This window comes from Musca domestica, unplaced genomic scaffold (assembly GCF_030504385.1).
Source record: "Musca domestica strain aabys unplaced genomic scaffold, Musca_domestica.polishedcontigs.V.1.1 2, whole genome shotgun sequence".
Lineage (NCBI taxonomy): Eukaryota > Metazoa > Arthropoda > Insecta > Diptera > Muscidae > Musca > Musca domestica.
The window spans coordinates 21,305,853-21,333,830 of NW_026712249.1; the positions used below are offsets into that span (position 1 = coordinate 21,305,853).

The window sequence follows — 27,978 nt, forward strand, 5'->3', positions numbered from 1 at the left end:
CTGCCTAGTCAGCATTGCTCGGATAGCTGAGGGTGTCAGCCAATCAATAAAAAAAAAAAACGAAATCCGAAATCAACGCAGCGAAAAATCAATAAAAATAAAAGCTACCCAGCCAAAGACCAATGACAATATTCAATGTTAGAAAGCGTTGGGAGAGAAAATAAAATTCAACTTTAGACTGAAACAACAAAAACAACAACAAAATAAGAGACAAAAATAAGAAGAAGATGCCGAAATCAAAATAAAATTATTTTTAGATTTCCTTAAATAGTTGTTGTTGTTGTCGGTGTGTGTGTGTGTATTTTCATTGAATAATTTGCAGTTAATCAAGTCGATGACCACTTACTCAGCGTTGATGGTGTCGCCGATGTCGATGCCGATGATAATGATGTTGGTGATGCCTGGCTGATATTTGACGATCTGTGAATTTCAAAAAAGAAAAAACAATCATGCACCGAAAAAATTTGGTAACCCATTTACAGGAGACATCCAACACACACACACCAACATCTCAATTTATTATGTTGCTGTGTTTGTCGTTTAGTTTCTCTATCCAATACCCCTCATCTACTTAATGTTGCAATTGTTTTGAACGGGCCAAATGGCGCCCCCACACACATACACACACTATGTTGTTGGAACTGCAACTGCACCCAAGAAGCTAGAAGCATCATGCCATAAACATCAGCATCATCATAACCAGCAATGATGTTGATGCTTCAGCAACTGCATCAACAGCAGCTGGACTCTTTCACCTTCTATGTGGTGTGTTGCACACCACACCCCCTGCCACCCAGTGGCGGGATGAGAGATGGCATCACCACTGCCAAAAACTATGCAAATTTATTTTATCATTGAAAATGCAAATTTTGTTAACGAAATATGACAAGCTGGGACCACCCCACACTGGCCATCATCTCCCCCAATATTCACTAGGTTGCGGTTACCACACGAGAGGGGCGCACAAATGGAAATTTCAAAATGAATCATTTGCAACGATAACAACATTTTTTTGAAGATGGATTGTTGGAATTTAATCAAGGCAAAAAATATAGGATTTTTTTTTAAGTATCATCAGCATAAATCATCTATGGATTTGCGTAATTTGCAATGTAACCAATTGATAAGGAGGAAAAGTGGTTATCGATTTAGTAATTTTAAATCGTGAAAGTGATTGACAATTCTTTAAGTTGGAAAAATTTCGAATGGGGTCATTCCGATTGCAGCACCTCAAAATTTTCGCCAGCAACCTATTGACCAAGGAAAAACACTGTGCAAAGAAAAAATAATTACGGGAACAATCCAGCAGATTATAAAACTAGAGCCAACAAGTTAAAATGTATTAGTCGGTTTTGCCGACTCTCAGCCAATATTCGATTATGTAAATATCATTTGACTTCTGCTATGATTATTCAAATTGTTGATCCTCTATGGAGTGGGTTTCAAAGGAATGGGACAATATTGTCCATTTCGTATTGGACCTAAATAAATATTATTTATATAATGCGACGTAAAATCGGATGTTGATTTCATGTTTTATGAGCTTCACGGATATTCAAAATTTTGACCCTTTGTGGGGGAGGCACCAAAATTTGCATATTCCATCTTCCAGCATGTTTTGTATTAGTAGAAATTATGGGATGTGTGAAATATGAAGAGAACCGTATGTCTATTTCGGATTTTAAGATAGTTTTGGTTACTCAAAACTTTGACCCTTTATTGGGGAGGTAGCAGAAGGAATGGTCCGATCTCTACCATATTTATAACAGATCTTATGTTGACGGAAATATTGGGTCTGGATAGAATCGGATGTTAATTTCGGGTTTTATGCGCTTCATGGAAATTCAAAATGTTGACCTTTTGTGGGGGAAGTACCAGAAGGAGTTGATACGATATACTGACCGTAGGTGGAGTATACGAAGTCGTGGACCTGAATAGACAATTTTATGTTAGAGATTGAGGTATCCATTTTGAACATCAAATACAAAATTTATAACAATTCCGGTCTATAATGCCTCTAAAATCATTAAAATACCGAATATCGGGATGTATAGTCATATGGGGGTTATACAAAGACGTGGACCTGTGTACTCGATTTTTTGTCATGGGCTGTAGTACCCATTACGAACTTTAAATACGAAATTTGAAAAAAATTCGTGTTAATATGTCGCTAAAAATCATCAAAATACCGAATAAAGGGAGGTGCTGTTATATGGGAGGCATACAAAAACGTGGACCAGGATACGCAATTTTTTGTCATAGGCTGATGTACCCGTTACGAATTCTAAATACGAAATTTGAAACCACTCCAGTGAATAATGTCCCTAAAATCGTCAAAATATCAAATATCGGGGGGTACCGTTGTATTTGGGCTTTACGATATCGTGGACCTACATATATAGGCATTTCTCTTCCAGGTGGTAAAGTGCTTAGAAAGAACTTCTAGTATGGATTTTAAGAAAATTCCATTGAAAAATTTAGCTAAAATCATCAAAATACCGAATATATGGATGTACCGTTATATGGGGGATATACGAAGACATAAACCTGCATACGCGATTTTTTGTCATAAGCTGTGGTACCTACTACGATCTTTAAGTACGAAATTTGAAGCACTCTGAATTGGCAAAAATTGTCAAAATCGGTCCAGCCATTCTTGAGATATAAGCATTCTAGGTAACATCCCTTTCCTTTATATATACACATTCTATATATTTTGCTAAATATATGCGATATAGTTACTATCGACATCTACGTAATGGTCAGAATTGACCTTTTCGTCTATTTGGGATTTCGCCAGGATTAAAAATATTCGCGGTTTATAGAAACCAATATTTCGAGGTGTTACATAATTTTTGGCCCAATCAAACGTATAATACCCCCAACACAGTGTTGTACGGTATAAAAACATTTTAGGGTTATGTGAGTTTATCCAAATACTCCTATAATGCATCATTTTAACATGATAACGTCAAAGGCAAAATAATTCTTAATCAAATTTCACTATTTGTATTCTAAGAAAAGAAATATCTACCTCCGATATATTTCAATAAAATATTTGCATTAATGTTACCAAAAAAAACTTCAAAATATTTCTCATCCATGAATACAATCATTAATTCAATGGGCTTCAAATGGAACAACAAACTTCAGGTACAGCCTTTAATAATTGAGCAAGCAACCAATGACTTTATTTGTTAAGGTTAACCAATGTACACTTCCTTATTTACAAATAACGTCCTTGATTTAAAAACCATTTCCTTTAACATTAAATAACAAATTGATGCCGCAGGGGCTTACCTTTTGTTTTGGAAATTCCTTCCATTCACAGTAAATACCATATGGCATAAAAGGGAATTTTCTTTGTCCTTATCAAACAAAAAAAAAGGAAAACAAACGACCAACTTGTACCGAAAACGAAATGTTAATGCTCTGCTGCAACATAAATAACTTGTGTCGCAACAAAAATGGGCAAATAAAATCCTTTAAATGCTTACGAAGCATGTGTATTTTACTGGCTGCCTAGCTCGAAATAAAGGCAGAAAACCATTTGTATTAGAAAATTGCCTTTCGCATGGAGCAATCGAAGAGGAGCAATAGGTCAAGGTTTTTTTTTTTTTTGGTAAAATGGTGCAAGTGTTTAATGTCTGAAAATGGTCATTTAAATGTTGAAAATCAACATATATAAGTAAGCTAACTGGGTTGAAATAACTTGTACAAATGGATCATATAGTGTGGAGAGATAACTGAGTGTTTGTTATGAAGATTTCAGGCATGCAAAGGAATTGGTTTACAAACCGATGTTTGTTTCGCTTTTGTGCTGCGTTATCAGCGTTATGGGTCAAAAAACTTGGTTCAAGAACAAAGCAATGGTCGTTTACTAGTTCAATACTCCATTGTTCTGATAACTTTGGATTTAAGCTGCACTCAGTACGAGTTATGCATCTCGTACAAGATGTGGGAAAATTGCTAATAGCAAGGATATTGGTCTTAGCCTAATGAACAGGAATACGTCCCTCATTTTGGGTTTGGGAGTGATGTGATATGAAAGATATAAGGCCTGTGATGACAGGCATTAGTAACTGCAATGATGAAATCAATAAAGCCCAACGAAAACGAAGTATCTTGCAATTGTGCCAATTATAAAGTAAATTAAACTAAAACTTCGGGCATGGTAATATTACATACCGAAACGTCTCGGTATCACGTTGCTAAGTTTATGGACCTAATGGTCCGCTCTTTCTTAGATAGGGTGAAAGTTATCCGTATTTTAGTCCAAACTTTCCACCAATGATCGTAAAAAATTAACAATTCAGGCGAAGTATTGATCGTCTAATTTTACATTGTAATATTCCTATATTTGTAAGGGGAATACGAAGATTTGGATAAGTAAATATAATTTTCTGTTGTGGGAAGTAGTATTCATTACGAACTCTATATACCAAATTTAAAACAATTGCCTCCAAAAATGTGACATAAATTATCAAATAGTTATAAGGAGGGCTATACGAAAATGTGTAGTTATGTAGACAATTTTCTATAAGAGAAGAGAGAACCCATTGCCAATAACAAATAATAACTTTAAATTAATCCGTTGAACAATGTCGCTAAAATCATCAAGTTATAGGAGATATAGTTTTATGGGGCCATACTATGACGCGGACCTTTAGCTAATTATCAGTCAGTTGAACTAATATCCATTACGAACTACAAACACCTACTTTGAAAGAATTTCGGTGAAAAGTGTAAAACAAATCATGAAAATACCGATAGTCTAGGGGCACAGTTAAATCAATATCAATCAATCAATCAATAAAATACCAAAATTTTTTCCTATATGACCTATGGACAGTTCTCTGCACAGATGTGATACACATGCTGGGAACACAGACTGAGAATTTACAGCAAATCCAGTTTGAAATTGTCACTGGGTTACCCAAAACGCATTAAATCTGCCGGTACAGTTACATGCGCCCTATATATGTCGAGTCTGTTGGCCCTCAAAAAGCCATCAAGTCAAGCGCCCTTCCTAGTTGATTGACATACCGATTGAAGATACTAAGATACTGTCAAACCATATGTGAGCTATTATGTCAGCTGATAGATGACAAGATGGTACCTGGATACTCGTTGCAAGCTATCTAGGGCCATCTGATCGCAATTTTGAGAAAAATAACTCGCTTTCAACTAATAGGTCGAATGTAAGAATCGAGGTGGGCATATTGACTGACCACTGCAATATCAGATATCTGACATCTTAATGTTATATATATATATATATATATATATATATATATATATATATATATATATATATATATATATATATATATATATATATATATATATATATATATATATATATATATAATCCTTTTCATCTCACTCCATCTGATAGTTGGAATATAATGTTTAAATAGGATTATTGATTTCCATACCTGCATTAGACGTTCGTGACAACATTGATTTTGGTTAAATTGTTTGAAGTGCCCTATTTGAATTGAATTACCAGAATTGTTCAGTACATGTTATAACGGACGCCATCTATACTTCATATTTAAGACATTGCTAAACAAATGTGGTTATCTATAACAGATAAATATGTGTGTTTATCTACTGAATATTGAATACTCAAAAAGTAATCAATAACGGACTGCCGCTTTAAATTCAAACGACTGCAACAAAATCCAAACTTTTTACTGTTAGCTGTAAACAGAAGGCAGGGGTCCATTTTTAAAAACGCTAATATTGACGTCACCAAGTGGACCAAATTTATGTCCATATAAAATGTAAAAAATCGGTGTGTAAAAATCGGTAAATTACGATTAGCCATAAACACAATCATAGTTTATGGCTAATCGTAATTTACCATTTGACTTCAAAAAAAGTTCTACACTACAACATCGTTGCATACTGTCAATTTGTGGAAAATAAAATTGAATTATAAATTTCTTACCTTATCCACAATTATTATAACGTGATTATTGCTTTTTATTATATGTTATCTTGATATCTTGCATTTAACCAAATTCTTGAATCTTGCTTTTCTTGATATAATTTTGCTTATCATTAATTATTCTAAGCTAAAAAAAATAAGTAATATATAAAAGAATAATAAAATTTAAAAAAAAAATATTGTCAATTCATTAACATTTGCAACAAAAATATACTCACCCTTTTAAATTCATGGTATTTAAATATGGATGTTGATAAGAAAGGCATTTGAGAGTTGATTGATGTCTTCTAGAACTTTTGTTTTCTTGTGTTTTACAAAAATATTTTAAATTTTATTGAGTTATTATTCTATGACGATTTGCTTGGCAAATATTTCGGTAGACTTTGAATTGTATAACTTTTCCACTTAATTCTAAAAAACGCATAAAAATGTAAATGCAAATCTCCTTAAACTCATCACGACGTTCGGCAATTTTGTTTCTATTTACAACATTTAAGGTTGCATGCGGAGGGCACCATCAATACGGATAGTTTCACCGTTCATCAAGGGGTTCTCATAGATGGCCTGCACCAAATGAGCATATTCCGATGGTTCACCCAAACGTTGAGGGAATGGAATGGATTTGGCCAAGAAGGTGCGCACCTTTTCGGGCAAAGCAGCCAACATGGGTGTGTTGAAGAGACCAGGAGCAATGGTGCAAATACGAATACCTTGAGTGCTCAAGTCACGGGCAATTGGCAAAGTCATGCCAACAACGGCGGCCTTGGAAGCAGAGTAGGCGGCTTGGCCAATTTGACCATCATAAGCAGCCACGGAAGCAGTGTTGACAATAACACCACGTTGGCCATCTTGATTGGGTTCATTGGTACCCATAAGACCGGCAGACAAACGGATGACGTTGAATGTACCAACGGTGTTGACCATCAAGACACGGGTGAAGTCATCCAAACGGTGGGCAGCATTCTTATTGAAGTTGTAAGTACGTACAGCGGTGGCAGTACCAGCACAGTTGACAGCCAAATCCAAACGGCCAAATTTATCCTTGGCAGTTTCAAGGGCGGTGGTTACATCCTTCTCGGAGGTGACATCGACGGGCACAAAGACGACATTGTCACCCAATTCCTTGGCAACTTCATTACCCTTGGAGGAACCCAAATCGGCCATAACGACGCGGGCACCTTGTTTGGCCAAACGTTCAACGGTGGCACGGCCCAAGCCGGAGGCACCACCAGTAACTACAGCAACAGCGTTCTAGAACAAAGTAGAAACAAAAACAAATAATTGAAAATTGTTGTTGTATTCATATTCTGGAGTGATTGTATAATGCTTATCATAAGACACTGACGTTAACATATTAAAGATGTTCAGTGGTGCTTGATTTATTTTGCTCACCCCCCAGCAAAATGGACTTTGTACTTTCACTCTTATTTGCAACATGAACCGTTTTGATTCTTGGTGAACTTCATTTATGATAAGATTTGTTTTCTATTTTCTATGCTGCATTATTGTTATCAAACAAATTGAGTTAAAAACTTACCTTAATCATGTTTATTGATTTTTAGTTGCTAAATTAGAAATTATTATGAACTTGTTAAGCTTCCGAACAGCTGCTAAAACACCGGTTGAATTCCAATTGACTTCTGATTTGAGGTGGCGTAGTGCTGGCAAACAATCGATGGCAATATCGACACCACATTCCAATGGTCAATATCGATATTTTATCGATATTTCGCACGAAATGCTAGTTAACGGCATAATAACAAAGGTAGTCCAAATGCTGCTTTCGCAGCTACATATGACATTTTTTATGCCCTCCACCATACATGGTATGGAGAGTATATTAAGTTCGTCATCTGTTTGTAACTCATAAAAATAATAATTTTTGACATAAAAAAGTTTATATATTCTTGATCAGCTTAAAATTCTAAGTCGATTTAGCCCTGACCGTCCGTCTGTTGGAATCACGCTAGAGTCAAAACGAACTGAGTTGAAGGCTAAAATTTTGCACAGATCAGTCTTTTGTCTGCAGGCAGATCAAGTTCGAAGATGGGCTGTATTGGTTGACGATATCATATTGGCCCCATATAACGGTAACCCCGATATTCGGTATTTTCATGATTTTAGCACTTTACTCCCTGGAAGAGAAATATCTATAATCGGCATTTTGGCGATTTTAGGTACAATATTTATCGGAATTGTTTCAAATTTCGTACTTGAAGTTCCTAATGTTACTACAGACCCATATAGCAGTACCTTCTTATATTCCGTATTTTGGTGATTTTAACGACCGGAATTGTTTCAAATCTCGTAAATTTCCTAATGGGTACTACAGCCTGTGACAGAAAATTAAATTGTCTTTGCAGGTACAATTCTTCGTATAACCCCCACAAAACGGTATCCGTATATTTGGTATTTTGAGGATTATGGCTTATAATTTCAACAGAATTCGGGGTATTCAAAGTTCGGCCCGGCCTACTACTAATTTACCTCATTTACCTAATCTACATCATAACGGTTTTTTAAAAAAATTACTATTTTGAGGAAAACCCGCAAAATATGAATTAAATATTGGGTATTCTCCACAAAATTGAATCCAAAATAGGGGGACAATGTTCTTTCATCCCAAAATAATACATTTTGTTGCCCGACAATGTGGTAAACATGCATTTTTGTTGTATCAAATTCTAAATTTGAAATTATTTTTTTAATAATTCAAAACAATACACACATATTTACAAATTGTGCATACCTCCGATTGACGTCGTATAAGATAACATATAAAAATTTACTTGTATTTGAAAAAAACTTTTTAAAATGTTTGAAATATCAATGTTCCCAAGCGTTGATGCATCTACCTGTATTCTTCTACCATGGGAGGTAGCTTTGTTCTAATCGTGCAATGGTAGTAAATATCTTCATATTCAAGGTAGATCTAACAGGTAACCGCATCGGCGAATTGCTACAACAAAGTAACTTTTGTGGTCCCCTCAAATGTCAAAATTGGCATCTAAGGCGAAAAACATAGATTCGCCATGACATTTAAAGGTTGCGGCAAATTTGTTTCAACCAATCAGAAACAAGTGTTTGTTTACATTTTATTTTGTGTGCCTCTCGTCGTAAACGAACGTCGCAATTTATATTCAATAAAAAATATAGAAAAAATGGTTTTAAAGACAAAAAAAAACCTAGCACCAATATCGTTCTATGCAAAATCGGGGTACCAAATATGGCCATACATTCACCACATATTCAATAGCAGCAAGAGCAGGATATGAATATCAAAATCTCAATAACTTGGCCAATAGCCAACAACATAGTATCCAGGAACAGAATCGCAAAAAATTGGATAGAATTCATTGGAGTCGAATTCTTGCACTACTTCCCGTGATGTGCTTTGGATTAAAATGGTCCATACAAATCTTAGATGTTGGGGCTAACTTAATACCTCAAGCTGCACTCCATTCGAACCTCCTTCCTTCGTCTTTAGGAACACTAAATAGTGTTAAATTTCCATCACAATATTTCTTATTGCAAATCGAGCACTTTTTCATTTTCTTTTAATTTTTTTTTACTGGTTTCACTCTAAACTTGCTCTTTAATTAATTATTAAATTATTTAGGGAAGAAAACATAAACAAATTTGTTGTTGCATTCATTTAGGGCGAATTCATCATTACAACAATTTGTTTTGACATTTAATGGTGCCGTCAGCTGGGCTGATGCGATTACCTAGTACATCTACCTTGTTCATATTCTTGCAATTCTAGAACAGAACATATGTTTATATAAGTCCAGGCTATCATAAAAAGGTAGGATCATGGTACAATAAGGGGTAGAACAGCTTTGAAAAACTAAAGAAATACTGCCCTGAGGCTATGCCCGCTTCCTGTCAAATTTGCATGCAAACAAGTTGATTTCATATATTCAATATTTTTCAGTCAGTTAACCGCGGGAAAAATGCATGGCTTCTCTTTTGACACTTGTCCCTTCGTTCATTCAGTGAACACCTGTATTTTGCACACAGATATAGAACGATATATGACACTCGTTCCTTTTTTCCTCACGTGAACAAACAGCTGTTGTGGCATATTGTCTCTTCCACTTTCTATACATTCGCCGCATTCGGTGTGTTGCCTCTTCCATTTTCTATACATTCTACAAATCCGGCGTTTTGTCTTTGTGCAATTTTCTGCTATTTGTGTGTGTTGGTTTATACTTGTAGAATAGTTGTTAATGTGTTTGTAAAAAGCCGCTGCCGCCGAAAAATTCGTTCCATCTTTATTCCTCTGATATCTGATCCTTCAAGGAGTTCAGGGCTGGAAGTTGAAGAGTAATATATTTTCCCATTAGAAATTGAATGTTCAATTGAAAATTTGAAAAATTCCTGCAAATCTGGATGAAACTGGTGAAGTGATGATCGCCGTATCAGAATCTCTGGAATATATTCCACGAGGTCGGCAGGCGGTCGATGAACATCCTGGGCCAACAGAGATCAAACAACATCCCCAGTTGCCATCCGAGAATCTATTATTGTTGCGTTTGCAAAATGTAAATATATCAGCGAAGGAAGAACACAATGAGTTTTGGTGTGTACGTGAAATCTATGAAGACTTTTCCCAAAACAAACGAAATGGCAACAAGAAATCACAGGGTGGAGGTAATAAGGGACAAGGTTTTGGCAACAATTTGAACAGGAATAATGATACAAAATCTAATGGAGAAAATAACCCCACATCTACTGGTCCATCGGAGTACATGTGCGAGTATTTGGTGAACTCCGAAGAGGAATTGTATGTAAAGAAACATACGGCTGTATGGACCAGAGGTAAGGAAATATTTCGAGGGCAAAGAAGTACAAACTTTAATATTGATTTATATTCATCCCTAGGTATTTCCGATGAAAGATGCACTTTGCCTCGCTTGTGCTTCACTTGTGAAACTCCCATTAAATTTGCATTCTTTTGCAACAAGTCTTTCATAAGTTCCCCCAAAGAGCAATTGGCTGAAGAAGAAACGGGACAAAAAGTCACATCTATATGCCTGATTGGTAATATTTTGCACTCCAATATTTTAAAAAATGAATAACCAACTTATCCTTACCCTTAGATCAAAATTCCTTGCGTGTTTATTGCAGTAACGGTGAAGATTTCCTTTCAAATCTTGAATTTCCTGTCTCTCATGTCTGGCCCACACGTTTCGGTATCCTTTTGGAAAAAGTGGCATCGAATACGATTATACAAAATCACTCAATTTCTATGCCTCGTCTGTTTTCTTTGAGTCATCCTTTGGATGAAATTTGTCCAGTGCTCAATAAATCCTCTACCAATGTAATTTCATATCTCATCGAATCGGATTATAAAATAATATTTTCCGATGAAAAATCCGATTTATTACTGCTGTGTGATACTAAACTGGGTAAACATTTTATATCACGTCTGCGAAAGGCAAGTGCCGAAGAGGTACAATACATCGGAGCACAAAATGAGACTGTCTTAGGCAGTAGTGTTAATCAGTTTAGTGTTCATAAGCCAAATCTAGGTGGAACAGTTAATCAGTGTAGTTTCTCGCAGAGTAGCATGAAGTTCAGTGGAGGTAAGTGATGATGTGATTTTATAGAAAAACGTAAATGTTTTCAAATTTTATTTTAGTCACACCTAAGAACAGCACAGCCCATTTGGGTCGCACAAGTTTAGGTACGTCCAATTACACAACACATATAAGTAAGTTCTTGAATAGTGCCCATTCCATTAGCGGAGCTTTTGGTAATTTAAAGTAAGTCACAATTGAAATCTTTTCACGGATGTATACCTACCTTACTTCTACTTTTCTTTTTCAAGTCGTTCCAATACAGCATCACCTTTAAGTAATTTACAATCAACCATTGGCCAACATTCTATATCCGTGCAAGATATACGAAAATGTGGCCAAAGTCAGCCATCTAAACCCATTGTTCCTGAATTGTGTTTGGAGCATATTTGGACTGAAAATACCTATGGGAAGTTAGTAATAAAATGATATAAAACAAAATACATTTTTTATTAACATTTTAATATTTTTATGTTTAAGCTCTCGTGATTTCTGTGAAATATCATCGAAAGCCTTCATCCACACCGATTTGGTTGGCCAAACGTATCTCTGTTATCTACTACCACGCTCATGTAAACTACAGATGGTCAGACTGAATAATTATGATAGCAAAAACTTAAATATAGCCACCATGTGTACCTCGATTGTGGCCAAGGATGCTGTGGCTTTGGAGGTATGTAATTTAAAATTTTTAACAAAATTTCTACATTTTTTAATATTTAAATCTATATTTTTTTAATTTAGCGCATGAATATGCTTGCTGTTTTGGATCCTTCGGGCACGTTAATACTTTATACGGGTACTGTGTTGGTGTCCAAAGTTCACATACCCAATACACTATCCGGTAATACACCATCCTCAAAAATGCCCACAAGTGTACAAAATATAACACCATCGATGCAAAATAAATCACCCAATACCTCATTTCCAAGACGTAGCAGTTTGCTTCCTTCTGCACAAAAACCAAGTGATTCTACATTTGAGGAGGAGCTGCATTTGCTGTCACCAGTACATCCTTTGCAACCTCAATTTTTAAGCAGGTAGGCGTTTTGTTTGCTTTAAAAAAATGAGCTTTTTATTTTCTGTTTTTTTTTTTTTTTTTTTTTTTTTTTTATAGGTCCAATAATATATGTTTAGGCCTGAGAGATCCGGCCGGTAATCGTCTAACCCTCACCTATCTCTCGGGAAAAATGTTGCGCATAACATTGCCTCTCATAAATGAAACTAAACTTGTAAGCCGTTGTATTGCAGCCCTGCGACAAGTTCTGAAACGTGACCAATTTATACAAATGATTACCAAATGGTATGGTTCACGTAATCCACCAGGTTCACGAGATTATTGTATTGAACAGGAATGGGACATATTTCGTAATGTTCTGTGGGATTTAATGGGTTATTCGGCAACAATGCATGATGTTAGCAGTGGTACTGCCACATCGTTTAATGCCGAAGAGCCAAAGAAACGCAAGAAAAATGATGAAATACATTCGGGTACCGATGAAGATTGGCAATTCATGTTGAACATATTAGATGGCGTAGAGACTGGCCTAAATTGCAGTGGAGAACGTCAACAGCAAACCTGCAATAATATAGATACAACTGCAATTTTGTTCAATACCATACCAGCTATTTTCTATAGTTTTCATTTGCTCTATGAAGATTTTAAATTGGATGATTCCATGCATCAGCATTTGAAACCATTGGCAAAGGTAAATTAAAAAAAAATAGCAATTCGCAATGAGAACTTTCATGTATTATGTTTTTCTTTGTAGTTTCTACATCAATTAGCTTTTGATATGCAATTGCAATCCTATACTTTCCACTACTCCCTCGATTTCCCGTGTTTAGTTCGCAATGCGGCCAAGGCTTGTATCTTAACTGAACAGCATGGATCTCAAATGTTACACAAGGAACTGTTAACCGTCCCAGCTCCAAATGTATTCCAACAAATTGAATTTATATTAAAAGACAAGGATAATATGCCTTTCAATTATGTAGATGGTATCAATGACTTGAGCCGTAATGTGTTGCAGGTACTTAAACTTCTATTTAAAGAAATGATAGTTTTTAATTTGGTAATTTTTCCCAGGTTATTTCATTAATCATGCATGGTCATGGCAAAATCAAGAAGTGGATAAAACCATTGGATTTTGCCGAATCGGTACAATCATATTTCCCCAAAAAACCAAAACGATTTATATCGGTTAATGTTTCACGTTCGGAGCAGGTTATACAAATGCTAATCAATATGGGTATGTTTAGGCAGAATTAGTTGAATACGGTTTGAAGTTGAATATAAAATTTTAAAACAATTTTTAGAAATAACCCGCAAAGATATTGAACGTTTGCCAGTGGCCATTCATCTGTGCATTGCCGAATGCCTGGAATATTCACGGCTGGAACCCCCCATTGGCTGTTCGCCTACAACATATGAGCTGATTTTACGTTCCGACTTAGTCGCACATGCTAAATTACAGAATCAAAATTTCCAAACACCCAATTCAGGTTATTTGCAAAAAGTCAATATCGATACGGAAGATTCTCTCTCAGCTCGCTGTCCACCATCTAAGAATGGGATATCTCAAATGGATGCTGCTTTGGATGATGGTATGGATAATATTGATACAAAACTGTTGAGTCTACGTTTTCCCGATGATATGCGTGTGGCTGAGGTGCGTCGACTATTATCGTCTTCGGAGCCAGTTATAATTGATATAACACAATCTCCTGGCACCTCAGATCATGAATTTATTGAAGAGCAGGAAAAACAGCTGTTTTCTTTGTGTACAAGGACAATGACATTGCCCATGGGTCGTGGAATGTTTACTCTGAGGACTTCTATACCCACACCAACAGAATCAATGCCCATTCCCAAGTTGTGCCTGACGGGCAAAGAACCCATCAAAGGAGCCACTGTGGAAATGCAACAAATTGAATTCCCCGCCAATATGAGTTTGTGGCCCACATTTCATAATGGTGTTGCAGCTGGCCTAAAAATATCACCCAATGCCCGAGATGTAGACTCAACATGGATTGTATATAATAAACCCAAAGGTCAGGCGGATATTTCAACAGAACATGCAGGATTTCTTATGGCGTTGGGATTAAATGGTCACCTAAAAACCTTGTCGTTTATGAGTATCTATGAGTATTTGGTGAAGTGTGATGAAATGACCAGTGTTGGCTTACTTCTGGGTATATCGGCCACACATCGTGGTACCATGAATAATACCACCACAAAATTACTTAGTGTACACATAGAGGCTTTACTGCCAGCCACCGCCTTAGAATTGGATATACCACAAAATATACAAGTGGCATCTTTGATGGGTATTGGTTTGTTGTATCAGGGCACTGCCAAACGCCATATAGCTGAGGTGCTGCTGCAAGAAGTTGGACGCCCTCCAGGCCCCGAAATGGAAAATAGCGTGGAAAGAGAATCATATGCCTTAACAGCTGGTCTGGCATTAGGTTTAGTTACCCTGGGACAAGGAGAATCTCCGGCAGGCCTACGAGATCTTCAATTACCGGATACTTTACATTATTACATGGTGGGTGGTAATAAAAGAAATCTTACCGGTTCACAAAAGGAAAAATATAAACTGCCCTCGTTTCAAGTAAGAGAAGGGGATCAAGTAAATATTGATGTAACAGCACCTGGAGCTACGCTGGCATTAGGTTTAATGTTCTATAATACCGATAATAAAGCCGTTGCCGAATGGATGAATCCACCAAATACCCGTTATCTTTTGGATTTAGTAAGGCCGGATTTGTTGCTATTGCGCACCATTGCTCATGGTTTGATAATGTGGTCTGAAATACAACCAGATGAGGAGTGGCTACACAATCAATTCCCGGTCAATTTACGGTTCGATGTTGAAAAGGGTGCCCAAGTCAACGATAATGAGGATATTGATCATGAAGCTATAACGTAAGTTGGGTTTTTAGTTTAGAAATGTTAAACATTTTGAACTACATTCAAAATGAATTGAACTAAGGATTTTTGGCCTAAGGATTTTTTATACCATCAACCATAGTATGGAGGGTGCATTAAGTTTGTCATTCCGTTTGCAATACCTCGAAATATACATTTTAGACCCCACAAAGTATATATGTCCTTCATCAGCATAAAATTCTATGTCGATTTAGCGATGTCCGTCCGTCTGTTTGGCTATCTGTCTGTGGAAATCACTCTAGCTTCCGATCGAAATGAAGTAGGTTGACAAAATTTTGTTCAAATGTATATTATGTCTGCAGGACCTTTGGTATTGAAAATATGCCATGGTAAAGCAGCCATATAATGGTACCTCCCGATATTCGGTATTTTGATGATTTTAGTGACACAATTCAACGGATTTGTTTCAAATTTGGTATTTGAAGTTCGTAATGGATACTACAGCCTATGACTAAAAATTGTGCAGGTCCACGTCTTCGTATAGCTCCCTTATAATGGTACCTCCCTACATTCGGTATTTTGATGATTTTAGCGACATAATTCAACGGAAATATTTCAAATTTCGTATTCGAAATTCGTAATGGATACTATAACGTATGCCTAAAAATGTGCAGGTCCCCGTTTTAGTAAAGACCCCAAATTATGGTACCTCCCGATATTTGGTATTTTGGTAATTTTAGCGACATTATCCACCGGAATTGCTTCAAATTTGGCACTTGCATTTCATAATGGATACTAAACAAGAAAATTGTCTGTGCTTGTTTCAAATTTGGTATTTGAAGTTCGTAATGGATACTACAGCCTAAGACAGAAGATTGTCCGTGCAGGTCCACGTCTTCGTATAGCCTCATTTAACGGTACATGCCTTTATTCGGTATTTTGATGATTCTAGCGACATTATTCACCGGATTTGTTTCAAATTTAGTATTTGAAGTCCGTCATAATACTACAGACCCTAATATAACGGCTATATACGGTATTTTTAAGTTTTTTACAGAATTTTTAACGGATTTTATTTTTTTTGAAAATTGCCAAATTCGTTCCGAATGGTGGAGGGTATTCAAAGATCGGCCCGGCCGAACTTACAGCTTTTTTACTTGTTTTAAATAGTTTTATTTAAATTGCTGTAAATTGGCGGTTTTTGTTCCCAATATGTAGGAAACATCCTTGTCTAAATAGATCCATGTTTTGGTATTATTTGGTATTATTATATTATACTGTGCCTCTAGATATTCACTATTTCGATGATTTGTGACACATTTTCATCGGAATTATTTCAAATTTGGTATTTGGAGTTTGTTATGGGAATTACATCCTATAAGAGAAAATTGTCTATACAGGTTCACACCTTCGTATAGATCCCATATAACTGTACCTCTCTATATTCGGAATTTTTTTACCATTAGCTAGGTTTTTTTCAACCGAATTATCTTGGTGATTTGATTTCGTAATAGGCAACAGCCTTCTCTGGTATATAAGTGAATGTAGAGGTCTATGTTTTCGTATTTGTATATTATTTTTAACTTTTTAAAATTCCTTCCAAGTGGTGGAGGTTATTAAAAGTTGGAACTTAGCTGCTTTTTTACTTTTTTGTAGTTAAAATATTTTTTGTAGTTTTTCAGTTTTATTTAATAAAATTAATGTTACATACAACTTCCGAGAGCTAAGCTTTCGGCCATATATTTACTCTATATTATTATTGAATAATGTATTGCACAAAAACATTTAGTAACAACATGTGCATGTTCATTTTACACGCCTGAATAGCAAAACAAAATATTTGTCTAAGTGAGAAACAATGCACTTATAAATGCTCATTTCACCTACACCAAGCAGAAAACTCAAGAAACTATGATCAATGGTTCCATCAAAAGGTGTGTTGTCTCATGGTTTCATTATACCCTAAAACACTATGTGTTGGGGTATTATAAGTATAATTGGGGCAAAAATTAGAGAATACCTCGAAATATTAGTCACCGACATAGGGAACTGTATATGGATCTGTGCGAACCCGGAACCCGTGCGAAAATTTGATCCAATCCGTTAAAACCAAAAAATATCTTATAAAAAAAATTCGGAACTTATATATTCGAACATATGTTCCAATCTTTTCTTTCTGGGGGTTTTAAACCAAACAAAAAATGAAAATATCGCAAAATAATTTAGAACTGGTGTTTTCATTTCCCCATCGTGGAGCCAATAAAAGTTCGTACCGATCGAACTTTAGCTCTATTTGAATCGCTCCATCTATTTTTCATCATTTTGTCATATTTTATTATTTTTGTGTACAAAAACATCAAAATGCACAATTCATACAAAACATTGCGGTGCTACAGTATCGTCTGTACCATCATTTTATTTTTATTTGAAGTCCGTAATGGATACTTCAGCCTATGACAGAAAATTGTCTGTGCAGGTCCACGTCTTCGTATAGCTCCCTTATAATGGTACCTCCCTATATTCGGTATTTTGATGATTTTAGCGACATTATTCACCGGAAATATTTCAAATTTCGTATTTGAAGTTCATAATAGATACTACAACCTATGCCTAAAAATTTTGTATTCAGGTCCACGTCTTCATATGGCCCCCATATTATGGTACCTCCCGATATTCGGTATTTTGGTAATTTTAGCGACATTATCCACGGGAATTGGTTCAAATTTGGCACTTGCATTTCCTAATGGATACTACAGCCTTAAGCAGAAAATTGTCTGTGCTTGATTTTGCGACATTATTCATCGGAATTGTTTCAAATTTGGTATTTAAAGTCCATAATGGATACTACAGCCAATGACAGAAAATTGTCTGTGCAGGTCCACGTCTTCGTATAGCCCCCATTTAACGGTACCTCCCTTTATTCTGTATTTTGATGATTTTAGCGACATTATTCACCGGATTTGTTTCAAATTTGGTATTTGTAGTCCGTCATAATACTATAGACCCTAATATAATGACATTTTTAAGTTTTTTACAGAATATTTAACGGATTTTATTTTATTTGAAAATTGCCAAATTCGTTTCGAATTGTTTTATTTGAAGATTACCATTTAGGCTAATGTAATAAAATCTAGAGTTTCTTTTTAATTGGATTAAAATGACTCTAAATTGAACTCAATTTATTCATTCTTTATTTCAAATTTAAAAATACATATTTAACTTAAGTGATATATCCTTTCAGCCAAGCCTACTGTAACATCATTGCGGGTGCTGCCTTTTGCATTGGTTTAAAATATGCTGGCACAGAGAATCCGGTGGCCTTTAAAACTTTACGACGTGCCATTAAACTTTTCTTAGGATTCCCGGGCAAATATGTTGGCGAATTTGCCGGGCGTACCACAATTGAGAATAGTCTCATGGTCATTCTCTTGGCCATTTCATTGGTATTTTCCGGTTCTGGTGATTTGGAAATATTACGTATTATACGTTATTTGAGATCTCGTATTGGTTCGGCACATCCACATGTCACCTATGGTTCACACATGGCCATACATATGTCACTGGGCTTTCTGTTTTTGGGTGCTGGCCGCTTTACCATTTCAAAAACGCCCGAAGCGGTGGCAGCTTTGGTGTGTGCCCTGTTTCCTAAGTTTCCAACGCACAGTAATGATAATAGGTAAGTGTTTTTGAAAGATTTGATAGCGATAGTATTTATTTTATATTTTTTATTTCAGATACCATTTACAGGCCTTCCGTCATTTGTATGTTTTGGCCGTGGAGCCACGTCTATTTTTACCCCGTGATATTGATACCCAAAAGCTGTGTTTATGTAATATTTCGGTCTTGGAAGTGGGTGCCAAGGAATTGCGCCGCTTGCCCATGGCTCCTTGTATGTTGCCCGAGTTAAGCTCATTGCAAAAAGTCGTTGTGGATGATCCCAATTATTGGCCAGTTTCGTTTGAAAAGAATCGTAACTGGGATCAGTTGGTGTAAGTCATAATTTAAATTTTTATTATTGCATAAGTTTCATATTCCTTTTTGTATATTTTTTTAGGAAAGCCCTGGAAAATTCTGCCTGTATTGAGATTAAAAAACGTTCCGGTTGCCTGTCCCACCTGGAAGATCCCGATCGTTTGAAAAGTCTATTCTCCCAGACATTAACTACAGAACAATATATCTGTTGGGAAATTGATCCAAAAACTTTGGAACGTTTTTCCAATGAACCCTATGTTATTGGGTTTACAGATCGTTTCTTGCACCTGGATGAACCGGAATCTACAAATGATGAATTGGCATTGAAACAACATTTAACCATGCTATTCTATAATGCCGTCGTAAAGGATAAAATGCATGTTTTGCCCATTTATTTGGCAATCTACAATGTAAGTTTGTTTTACTTTAGTGCGGATTTAAAGAAAATTAAAATTTATTTGTTTATTGCAGCACGTCCTGAAATTCAACACCAAGGAGCCCACATTCTATGATATTTGGCAATTGAAATTGCTGAATTGCTATTTAGAACAGTATTCACATCCTCATATATTATTTCCCAAGGAGCTTATATCATCATTTCTTGAGCAATTTCAAACATTTATGGAAACATGCCGTCATAAGTTATCAACGCCTTTAAGGCAATTTATTACAGCCAGAGATTTTGAATCTCACATTGTGGCCAACCTGACGCAACAAGATTTGGCGAAATTGGTAGCCGTTGTCATTTACTATTCACTAACTCCAAATCTCTTAAATAGTCTAGCACAAAGACCCACAAATTATGTGGGCTATATCAAAGAATTGAGAAAACTTAATTTAGAGGGTAGCACCACACAATGTCTATTGAAGATTTTACAAGCAACAAGTGCCTAGAACAAGAGGCAAGAAAGCAAAGAAAAATCCATGAACTCAACTCAAATGAAATAAACAAATAAATACAATATTTATTAAAAGAAAAAAAAAAAAAACAAAACAATAGTAACAAATTAAAAAGGTATGTATAAATTTAAATATAATTTACAATTTTGTTTTGGAAGAACCCAATGGAAGATATATTACAATATATTCATGAATTTATATGTAAAACCACAAAACTATGTGCTACAAGTACTCAACTACTTTCTGAGATTCGATCATTGCTATGTTCTGGAATTTCATTAGTTAGAATTGTACCGTTTTTGACATCGAACCCAGTACATTTATTATACAGATACAGTGCCAACAAAGGAAATGGTGTCATTATTGCCACAGCTACGGGAACAACGGTTGTTAGATCAGCTTGCGGTTGGGGCAGACTACGTAAGAGGAATATGGCTATACCGGTATTTTGTATGCCAGTTTCAATGGCAATTGTTAAAGCATCGGCAGGATTTTGTTTTAAAGTTTTCGCAAATATCCAGGCAAACACGTAACCACTCCAGGGTAATAATAAACCGGCCAATATTATCTGTAAGTAAATTTCGCAATTTTTTTGAAAATATTTTAAAAGTAAACAAAAAAAACATCGGCCGGGCCGAATTTTTTTGAGTACCCTCTACCATTTGGAAGGAAAAAATTACGAAAATTAGCGTTATAGCTATATACGGAGGCTATACGAAGATATGGACGAAATTTTTGGACATTGGTCGTAGTATCCATTACAAACTTCAAATACAAAATTTGAAACAATTCCGTTTAATAATGTCGCTAAAATGATCAAAATACCAAATATCGGGAGGTACCGATACCGTTGACCTACATACAAAATTCTTAGGCATAGGTTGTAATATCCATGACAAGCGTTGAATATGAAATTTGAAACAATTCCGGTGAATAATGTCGCCAAAATCATCAAAATACCGAATATCTAAAGATACCGTTATATGGGGCTATAGGAAGACGTTGACCTGCATACAAAATTCTTAGGCATAGGTTGTAATATCCATACAAGCGTCGAATACGAAATTTGAAACAATTCCGGTGAATAATGTCGCTAAAATCATCAAAATACCAAATATCGGGAGGTGCCGTTATATGGGGGGCTATACGAACACGTGGACCTTCACAGACAATTTTCTGTCATACTCTGTAGTATCCATTACGAACTTTCAATACCAAATTTGAAACCATTCCGGTGAATACTGTCACAAAAATCATCAAAATACCGAATATTGGGAGGTGCCGTTAAATGGGGGCTATACGAAGGCGTGGAGCTACACAGACAACTTTCTGTCATAGCCTGTAATATCCATTACGAACTCCAAATACCAAATTTGAAAAAATTCGGGTGAATAATGTGGCTAAAATTATCAAAACACCGAATATCGGGAGGTGCCGTTATATGGAGGCTATACGAAGACATGGATCTGCACAGACAGTTTACTGTCACAGGCCGTAGTATCCATTACGAACTTCAAATACCAAATTTGAAACAATTCCGGTGAAAAATGTCGCTAAAATCATCAAAATACCGAATATCGGGAGGTGCCTTTATATGGGTGCTATACGAAGACGTGGACCTGCACGGACATTTTCTGTCTCAGGCTGTAGTATCCATTACGAACTTGAAATACGAAATTTGAAACAATTCGGGTGAATTAAGCCGCTAAAATCATCAAAATATCGAATATCGGGAGTTACCGTTGTATCGTTCGGAAGCTAGAGTGATATTCACAGACGGACAGAGGGACGGACACCGCTAAATCGACATAGAATTTTATGCTGATCAATAATATATATACTTTGTGGTGTCTAAAATGAATATTTCGAGGTGTTACAAACGGAATGACAAACTTAATATATCCTCCATACTATGGTAGAGGGTATAAAAATATACTTTCTGACGTGAGTGCAAATTACACATATTATTAACTTACCTGCCACGAAAACAATTTAAACATATACAAATTCGTTACAATTGCAAATATGATTATAAACAATATGAGGCACGTTGAGATGGGTTTAAGGAAACGCACCAATATTCTGGTCAAACGTTGCGAACATTTTTGTATACCCAAACCTATGGCCAATGGTACCACTAAGGCTACAGCAAATGTTGCAATATTTTTATAGGGTATTGCCATATTACCGCGTGCAAATATCAAATGGCCCAGTGTAAAAATCCACAGTGGCATCATGCCAAAGGCGGCAATATTGCTAACGGTAGTCATCAGGACGGATAAATTTATGTTACCACCCAAGATGACGGACCAAATGTTGGAAGCACCACCACTGGGTGAGACACCGGTAAAGAATAGACCCAATTGCATTTCAACACTATCCGGAAAAACAAAATAACCCACGGCATAGCTGATGAGCGGCATTAACACGAACTGGGAAACGAAGCCAATTGATGGACCCTGGAAAGGAGAAAGAGAAACAAAGATAAAAACACATATACCAAAGAAAAATCACTGATCTTATCATACCACTGGCTTCACAATCAGCCCCTTTAGTACCGACATATCCAAGGCAGCACCAAAGTTTATGTACAACAAAGACACCAGCAAGGCAACTGATCCCGTAAATACATGATCAATTACGCGTTGTTTTCGTATTATTATCAATGGGAAAGATTCGCTGCTGATTTCCGTTGTGTTCTCCTTCTCGTTGATCATATGTACATGGATGTTTGTAAAACCCAAAAATATCGTGCGTATTGTAATATTTCCTTGCCATGTATGGGTAAGAGGATCAATCTGGGAGCCCTGCACCACATCGTCCACTTGTGCCAAATCACTGTTGTCACTGTGAAAACGAAAGACCACATCGTCTAAGTTCGCCGCATTAATATCTGAAATTGGCGAAAGAGAAACCAAATTTTTTGTGAGTTAGGATTTTTATACCCTCCATCTTAGTATGGAGGTTATATTAAGTTTGTCATTCCGTTTGTAACAGCTCGAAATATACATTTTAGACCCCACAAAGTATATATATATTCTTGATCAGCATATGTCGATTTAGCGATGTCCGTCCATCTATCCGTCTGCGAAAATCACTCTAGCTTCCGAACGAAATGAAGTAGGTTGATAACATTTAATCAAATGTGTATTATGTCTGCAGGACTTTTGGTATTGAAAATGGGTCATGTAGGTCTACCTTTTTGGTATAGCCCCCCTATAATGGTACCTCTCCTTTTTCGGTATTTTGGTGATTTTAGCGACATTATTCACCGGAATTATTTCAAATTTGGTATTTGAAGTTCGTAACGGATACTGCAGCCTATGACAGAAAATTGTCTGTGCAGGTCCACGTCTTCATATAGCCCCCATATAACGGTACCTCCCAATATTCGGTACTTTGATGATTTTAGCTACATTATTCACCGGAATTGTTTCAAATTTGGTATTTGAAGTTCGTAATGGGTAATACAGCCTATGACAGAATAGTGTCTGTGCAGGTTCACGTCTTCGTATAGCCCCCATATCACGTCACCTCCCGATAATCGGTATTTTGATGATTTTAGCTACATTATTCACCGATTTTTTTTTTCAATATCGCATTTAAATATTGCAATGGTTTATGACGAAATTTGCCTATGCAGGTCCGCGTCGTCGTATAGACCATAATATAACGGCTACTTTCGGTATTTTTAAGATTTTAACAGAATTTTTGACGGATTTTATGTTTTTGAAAATGGCCAAAGTCGTTCCAAATGGTGGAGGGTATTCAAAGATCGGCCCGGCCGAACTTACAGCTTTTTTACTTGTTTTAAATAGTTTTATTTAAATTGCTGTAAATTGGCGGTTTTTGTTCCCAATATGTAGGAAACATCCTTGTCTAAATAGATCCATGTTTTGGTATTATTTGGTATTATTATATTATACTGTGCCTCTAGATATTCACTATTTCGATGATTTGTGACACATTTTCATCGGAATTATTTCAAATTTGGTATTTGGAGTTTGTTATGGGAATTACATCCTATAAGAGAAAATTGTCTATACAGGTTCACACCTTCGTATAGATCCCATATAACTGTACCTCTCTATATTCGGAATTTTTTTACCATTAGCTAGGTTTTTTTCAACCGAATTATCTTGGTGATTTGATTTCGTAATAGGCAACAGCCTTCTCTGGTATATAAGTGAATGTAGAGGTCTATGTTTTCGTATTTGTATATTATTTTTAACTTTTTAAAATTCCTTCCAAGTGGTGGAGGTTATTAAAAGTTGGAACTTAGCTGCTTTTTTACTTTTTTGTAGTTAAAATATTTTTTGTAGTTTTTCAGTTTTATTTAATAAAATTAATGTTACATACAACTTCCGAGAGCTAAGCTTTCGGCCATAACATTTAGTAACAACATGTGCATGTTCATTTTACACGCCTGAATAGCAAAACAAAATATTTGTCTAAGTGAGAAACAATGCACTTATAAATGCTCATTTCCCCTACACCAAGCAGAAAACTCAAGAAACTATGATCAATGGTTCCATCAAAAGGTGTGTTGTCTCATGGTTTCATTATACCCTAAAACACTATGTGTTGGGGTATTATAAGTATAATTGGGGCAAAAATTAGAGAATACCTCGAAATATTAGTCACCGACATAGGGAACTGTATATGGATCTGTGCGAACCCGGAACCCGTGCGAAAATTTGATCCAATCCGTTAAAACCAAAAAATATCTTATAAAAAAAATTCGGAACTTATATATTCGAACATATGTTCCAATCTTTTCTTTCTGGGGGTTTTAAACCAAACAAAAAATGAAAATATCGCAAAATAATTTAGAACTGGTGTTTTCATTTCCCCATCGTGGAGCCAATAAAAGTTCGTACCGATCGAACTTTAGCTCTATTTGAATCGCTCCATCTATTTTTCATCATTTTGTCATATTTTATTATTTTTGTGTACAAAAACATCAAAATGCACAATTCATACAAAACATTGCGGTGCTACAGTATCGCCTGGACCATCATTTTATCAATTTTTTCTGAATATTTTTTATCTCTTTTCTTTAATCTGTTTGTTTTCACGATAAAATAATTTTAACGCTTTTTTGGACTGACGTATTGTCTATTTTACAATTTCCTAAGCCCAGGGCGAGAACTCTTTAGTCATCCAAGATAAATTGTGTAGTAATTGTGCCTGCATACACGTACGTACATTCCCCATTTGTTTGTTTCGGAAGAATTTAATGAGAAACTCACTTGTTATGTTAACCTGTATTTCAACACTCGTATCCATGTGTGCCGTCATATTGGGGGGATTGAAATTGACATGCCATTTTGGTTCCACTACGGCGCTCGAAGCGTCCAATGCATTTAAAGTGGCTCCGACGTTTTCTGCATTTCCCACTCTTCCATTTGCCAGATATACCGGCAAGTGAGCTATCAAGATAACCCCCACAATGCGAAGTGCATCTTTCGGAAATTGCATTGCCGATATTCGTTTAGTGCGTTGTTGCGTTTTTTTGTTATTGAACGACTAGCACTCTTTCTTAAAATATTTTTTGTTGCACTTTTCTTTTGGTTATTTTCAGTTACTGTTACATTATTTTCACATAAAATTTGGTTTATTCTTATCACACATATTTTAAAAAATATTATTTTTGCAAAATAATAACAAATTAATTGTATAAAATTCCTAAAATTACACTTTCCAATTAACAAATTATTGCATCAAAACAAAAAAAAAAAAAAAAAAACACGAAACGAAAACCCGACCGAATGTTTTTACAATTGAGATTAAACTGTGGTCTCTTGTGAGTAGATCAGTTGTTCATCAGTCTTTGGGGGGCTGAGTAACATGAGATTGAGAAAGTTAACATCATGTATACATAGTATAGAAAATACAAATTATCTCTCTGAGCGCACGGAATGCCTCTGTTATGGATTGTAAATGTTAAACAAACCCCAGCAAAACATTTCCATTGCAAAATAATGATGCTTCTATCAATTGTGTGGAAGTCGTAGCTTCTTAGCATGTCACCCTTAAAAGTAGACATTTTGTTGGCCACTTAAGTCGATAAATTATCCCAAAAAATATTTGTTTCATTTTTATACAATATATAAAATTTTCATTCGGTTTCTCACACTTCCAAATATTTGTCGAAGACCCCATTTGGTATATATCATGGTAGAAGAATAAAGGTAGACGCATCGACACAGCTGCTGGGAACTGTCCAACCAATTTTGAAATTGAAAATGTTGAATGAAAAATTATTTAAATTTGCAAAAATTGTTGAAAAACACGAATTATTATAGCTTCCGAATGACGTCGTATAAGAAAACATATAAAAATCTATTTATATTTGAAAGAGCATTTGAAATTTTTTGACATATCAATATTCCAAAGCGTTGATGCATCTACCTGTATTCTTCTATCATGGCGCATATATATAGTACAGGGTGAGATAAAAAAAACTGCAACAAAATCAAACTCCATAATTTTGACATTTTTTTAAATTTTATTGAATAAAAGCAAAAAATGTCGGAAATATTATCAAATTTTAGAATAAGTTTAGATTTGTTAAAATGCCAAGAATTATGGCCTTCAAACGGCCAATGAAACTGTCAAACGCTGCCCGAATGTTGCTCTCCGGTATTTTGGACCATTCCTGGTAAAGCGCTTGCTTGAAGAGATCGACTCTTTGGTATTTTTTAGTGCCAACCTTGCTTTCCAAAATACTCCAGAAACAATAGTTCAGCGGATTGGTATCCGAAGATTTTTGTGGCCATTGTGCACTAGAAATGAAGCAAGGAACCTCATTTTGTAACCATTGGTGGTGGGTGCTGAGTCCTGTTGGAATGTCCAAGGTCTGCGGCCAAAATGTTTGTGTGCCCAAGGCTTTAATACACCCTCCAGAATATTTTCGCGATAATATTCGGCATTTATTCTGATGCCACGGTCGATTAATACGAGACCCACACCACCACCACGGCTGGCGCTTGAGTTCTAGTGGCCAACCGAAGGTGCACATTTTTAGCTGACCTCTTTGGCAAGTAAAGACGATCATTTTGTTTGTTTACAAACTGCTGGACAACGAATGTTTTCTCAGAAAACAGTTCACCACTTTCGGCCAAACGAAGCTACTCTTTAGCTCTTTTGAGTCTATTTTCTTTCACTTTTTGGAATTTCAAAGGCTTTACCTGAGCTCATTTTTCAATAATTGCCGAATGGAATATTGCGATATGTTCAGCTCACAAGCCAATTTTCGGCCACTGCGACGCGGGTTTCGATCAAGTCGCTTCTTTACTTTTTGAACTATTTCTGGCTACGCTATGGTAACGAGCGATGGTACGAGACACAAAAGATTTATTTACATTTAAATACTGGAGTGCTCTAACGATAGCTACTTGTGGTTTTCCAGCCAAATATAAAGAAATCACATTATCAAGTCTCATCAAAATGCTTTTGTACGCTTGTAAACAATAGAATGAGCTGTCACTGGAATAATTTTAACAACTGTCGGACGAGTGGCTTAGAAATGACAGCAGTCTAAAGTTGGTTGCAGTTTTTTCATCTCACCCTGTATATCGTATTTATTTAGGCCCGATACGAAATGGACAACATTGGCCCACTGCTTCGGAAATTCCCCCATTAAGAGCTAACAGTTTGAATTATCA

General features: G+C 35.9%; 3 protein-coding genes across 3 annotated transcripts; 1 reads left to right on the plus strand and 2 right to left on the minus strand.

The window, feature by feature from the left end:
• Positions 1 to 6,229: 6,229 nt before the first annotated feature.
• On the minus strand, positions 6,230 to 7,652 carry LOC101893864 (3-hydroxyacyl-CoA dehydrogenase type-2). The gene is made up of 2 exons (XM_005184090.4): positions 7,494 to 7,652; positions 6,230 to 7,207 (listed from the first exon to the last, which is right to left on the minus strand). The coding sequence occupies exons 1-2, from the start codon at positions 7,500 to 7,502 to the stop codon at positions 6,449 to 6,451; spliced, it is 768 nt and encodes a 255-aa protein (XP_005184147.2). The 5' UTR covers positions 7,503 to 7,652; the 3' UTR covers positions 6,230 to 6,448.
• Positions 7,653 to 10,028: 2,376 nt separating this feature from the next.
• LOC101894708 (anaphase-promoting complex subunit 1) lies at positions 10,029 to 20,523 on the plus strand. The gene is made up of 15 exons (XM_011294464.3): positions 10,029 to 10,780; positions 10,844 to 11,002; positions 11,062 to 11,547; positions 11,604 to 11,727; positions 11,793 to 11,954; positions 12,022 to 12,214; positions 12,286 to 12,581; positions 12,659 to 13,250; positions 13,314 to 13,574; positions 13,631 to 13,793; positions 13,861 to 15,472; positions 18,678 to 19,112; positions 19,171 to 19,425; positions 19,491 to 19,818; positions 19,880 to 20,523. The coding sequence occupies exons 1-15, from the start codon at positions 10,369 to 10,371 to the stop codon at positions 20,300 to 20,302; spliced, it is 5,901 nt and encodes a 1,966-aa protein (XP_011292766.2). The 5' UTR covers positions 10,029 to 10,368; the 3' UTR covers positions 20,303 to 20,523.
• Positions 20,425 to 25,875, minus strand: LOC101894548 (ileal sodium/bile acid cotransporter). The gene is made up of 4 exons (XM_059121946.1): positions 25,561 to 25,875; positions 22,837 to 23,201; positions 22,285 to 22,767; positions 20,425 to 20,876 (listed from the first exon to the last, which is right to left on the minus strand). Exons 1-4 carry the CDS (start codon positions 25,787 to 25,789, stop codon positions 20,541 to 20,543), a joined length of 1,413 nt encoding a protein of 470 aa, XP_058977929.1. The 5' UTR covers positions 25,790 to 25,875; the 3' UTR covers positions 20,425 to 20,540.
• Between the last annotated feature and the right edge of the window lie 2,103 nt (positions 25,876 to 27,978).

Coding starts and splice junctions, on each gene's coding strand:
- LOC101894708 (XM_011294464.3), top strand. CDS start 10,369: ATGATCGCCGTATCAGAATCTCTGGAATATATTCCACGAGGTCGGCAG. Junction 11,548..11,603: donor TAGCATGAAGTTCAGTGGAG/GTAAGTGATGAT, acceptor ATTTTATTTTAG/TCACACCTAAGAACAGCACA. Junction 12,215..12,285: donor AGGATGCTGTGGCTTTGGAG/GTATGTAATTTA, acceptor TTTTTAATTTAG/CGCATGAATATGCTTGCTGT.
- LOC101894548 (XM_059121946.1), bottom strand. CDS start 25,789: ATGCAATTTCCGAAAGATGCACTTCGCATTGTGGGGGTTATCTTGATA. Junction 23,202..25,560: donor AATACAGGTTAACATAACAA/GTGAGTTTCTCA, acceptor CGCCAATTTCAG/ATATTAATGCGGCGAACTTA. Junction 22,768..22,836: donor GGCTGATTGTGAAGCCAGTG/GTATGATAAGAT, acceptor TCTCCTTTCCAG/GGTCCATCAATTGGCTTCGT.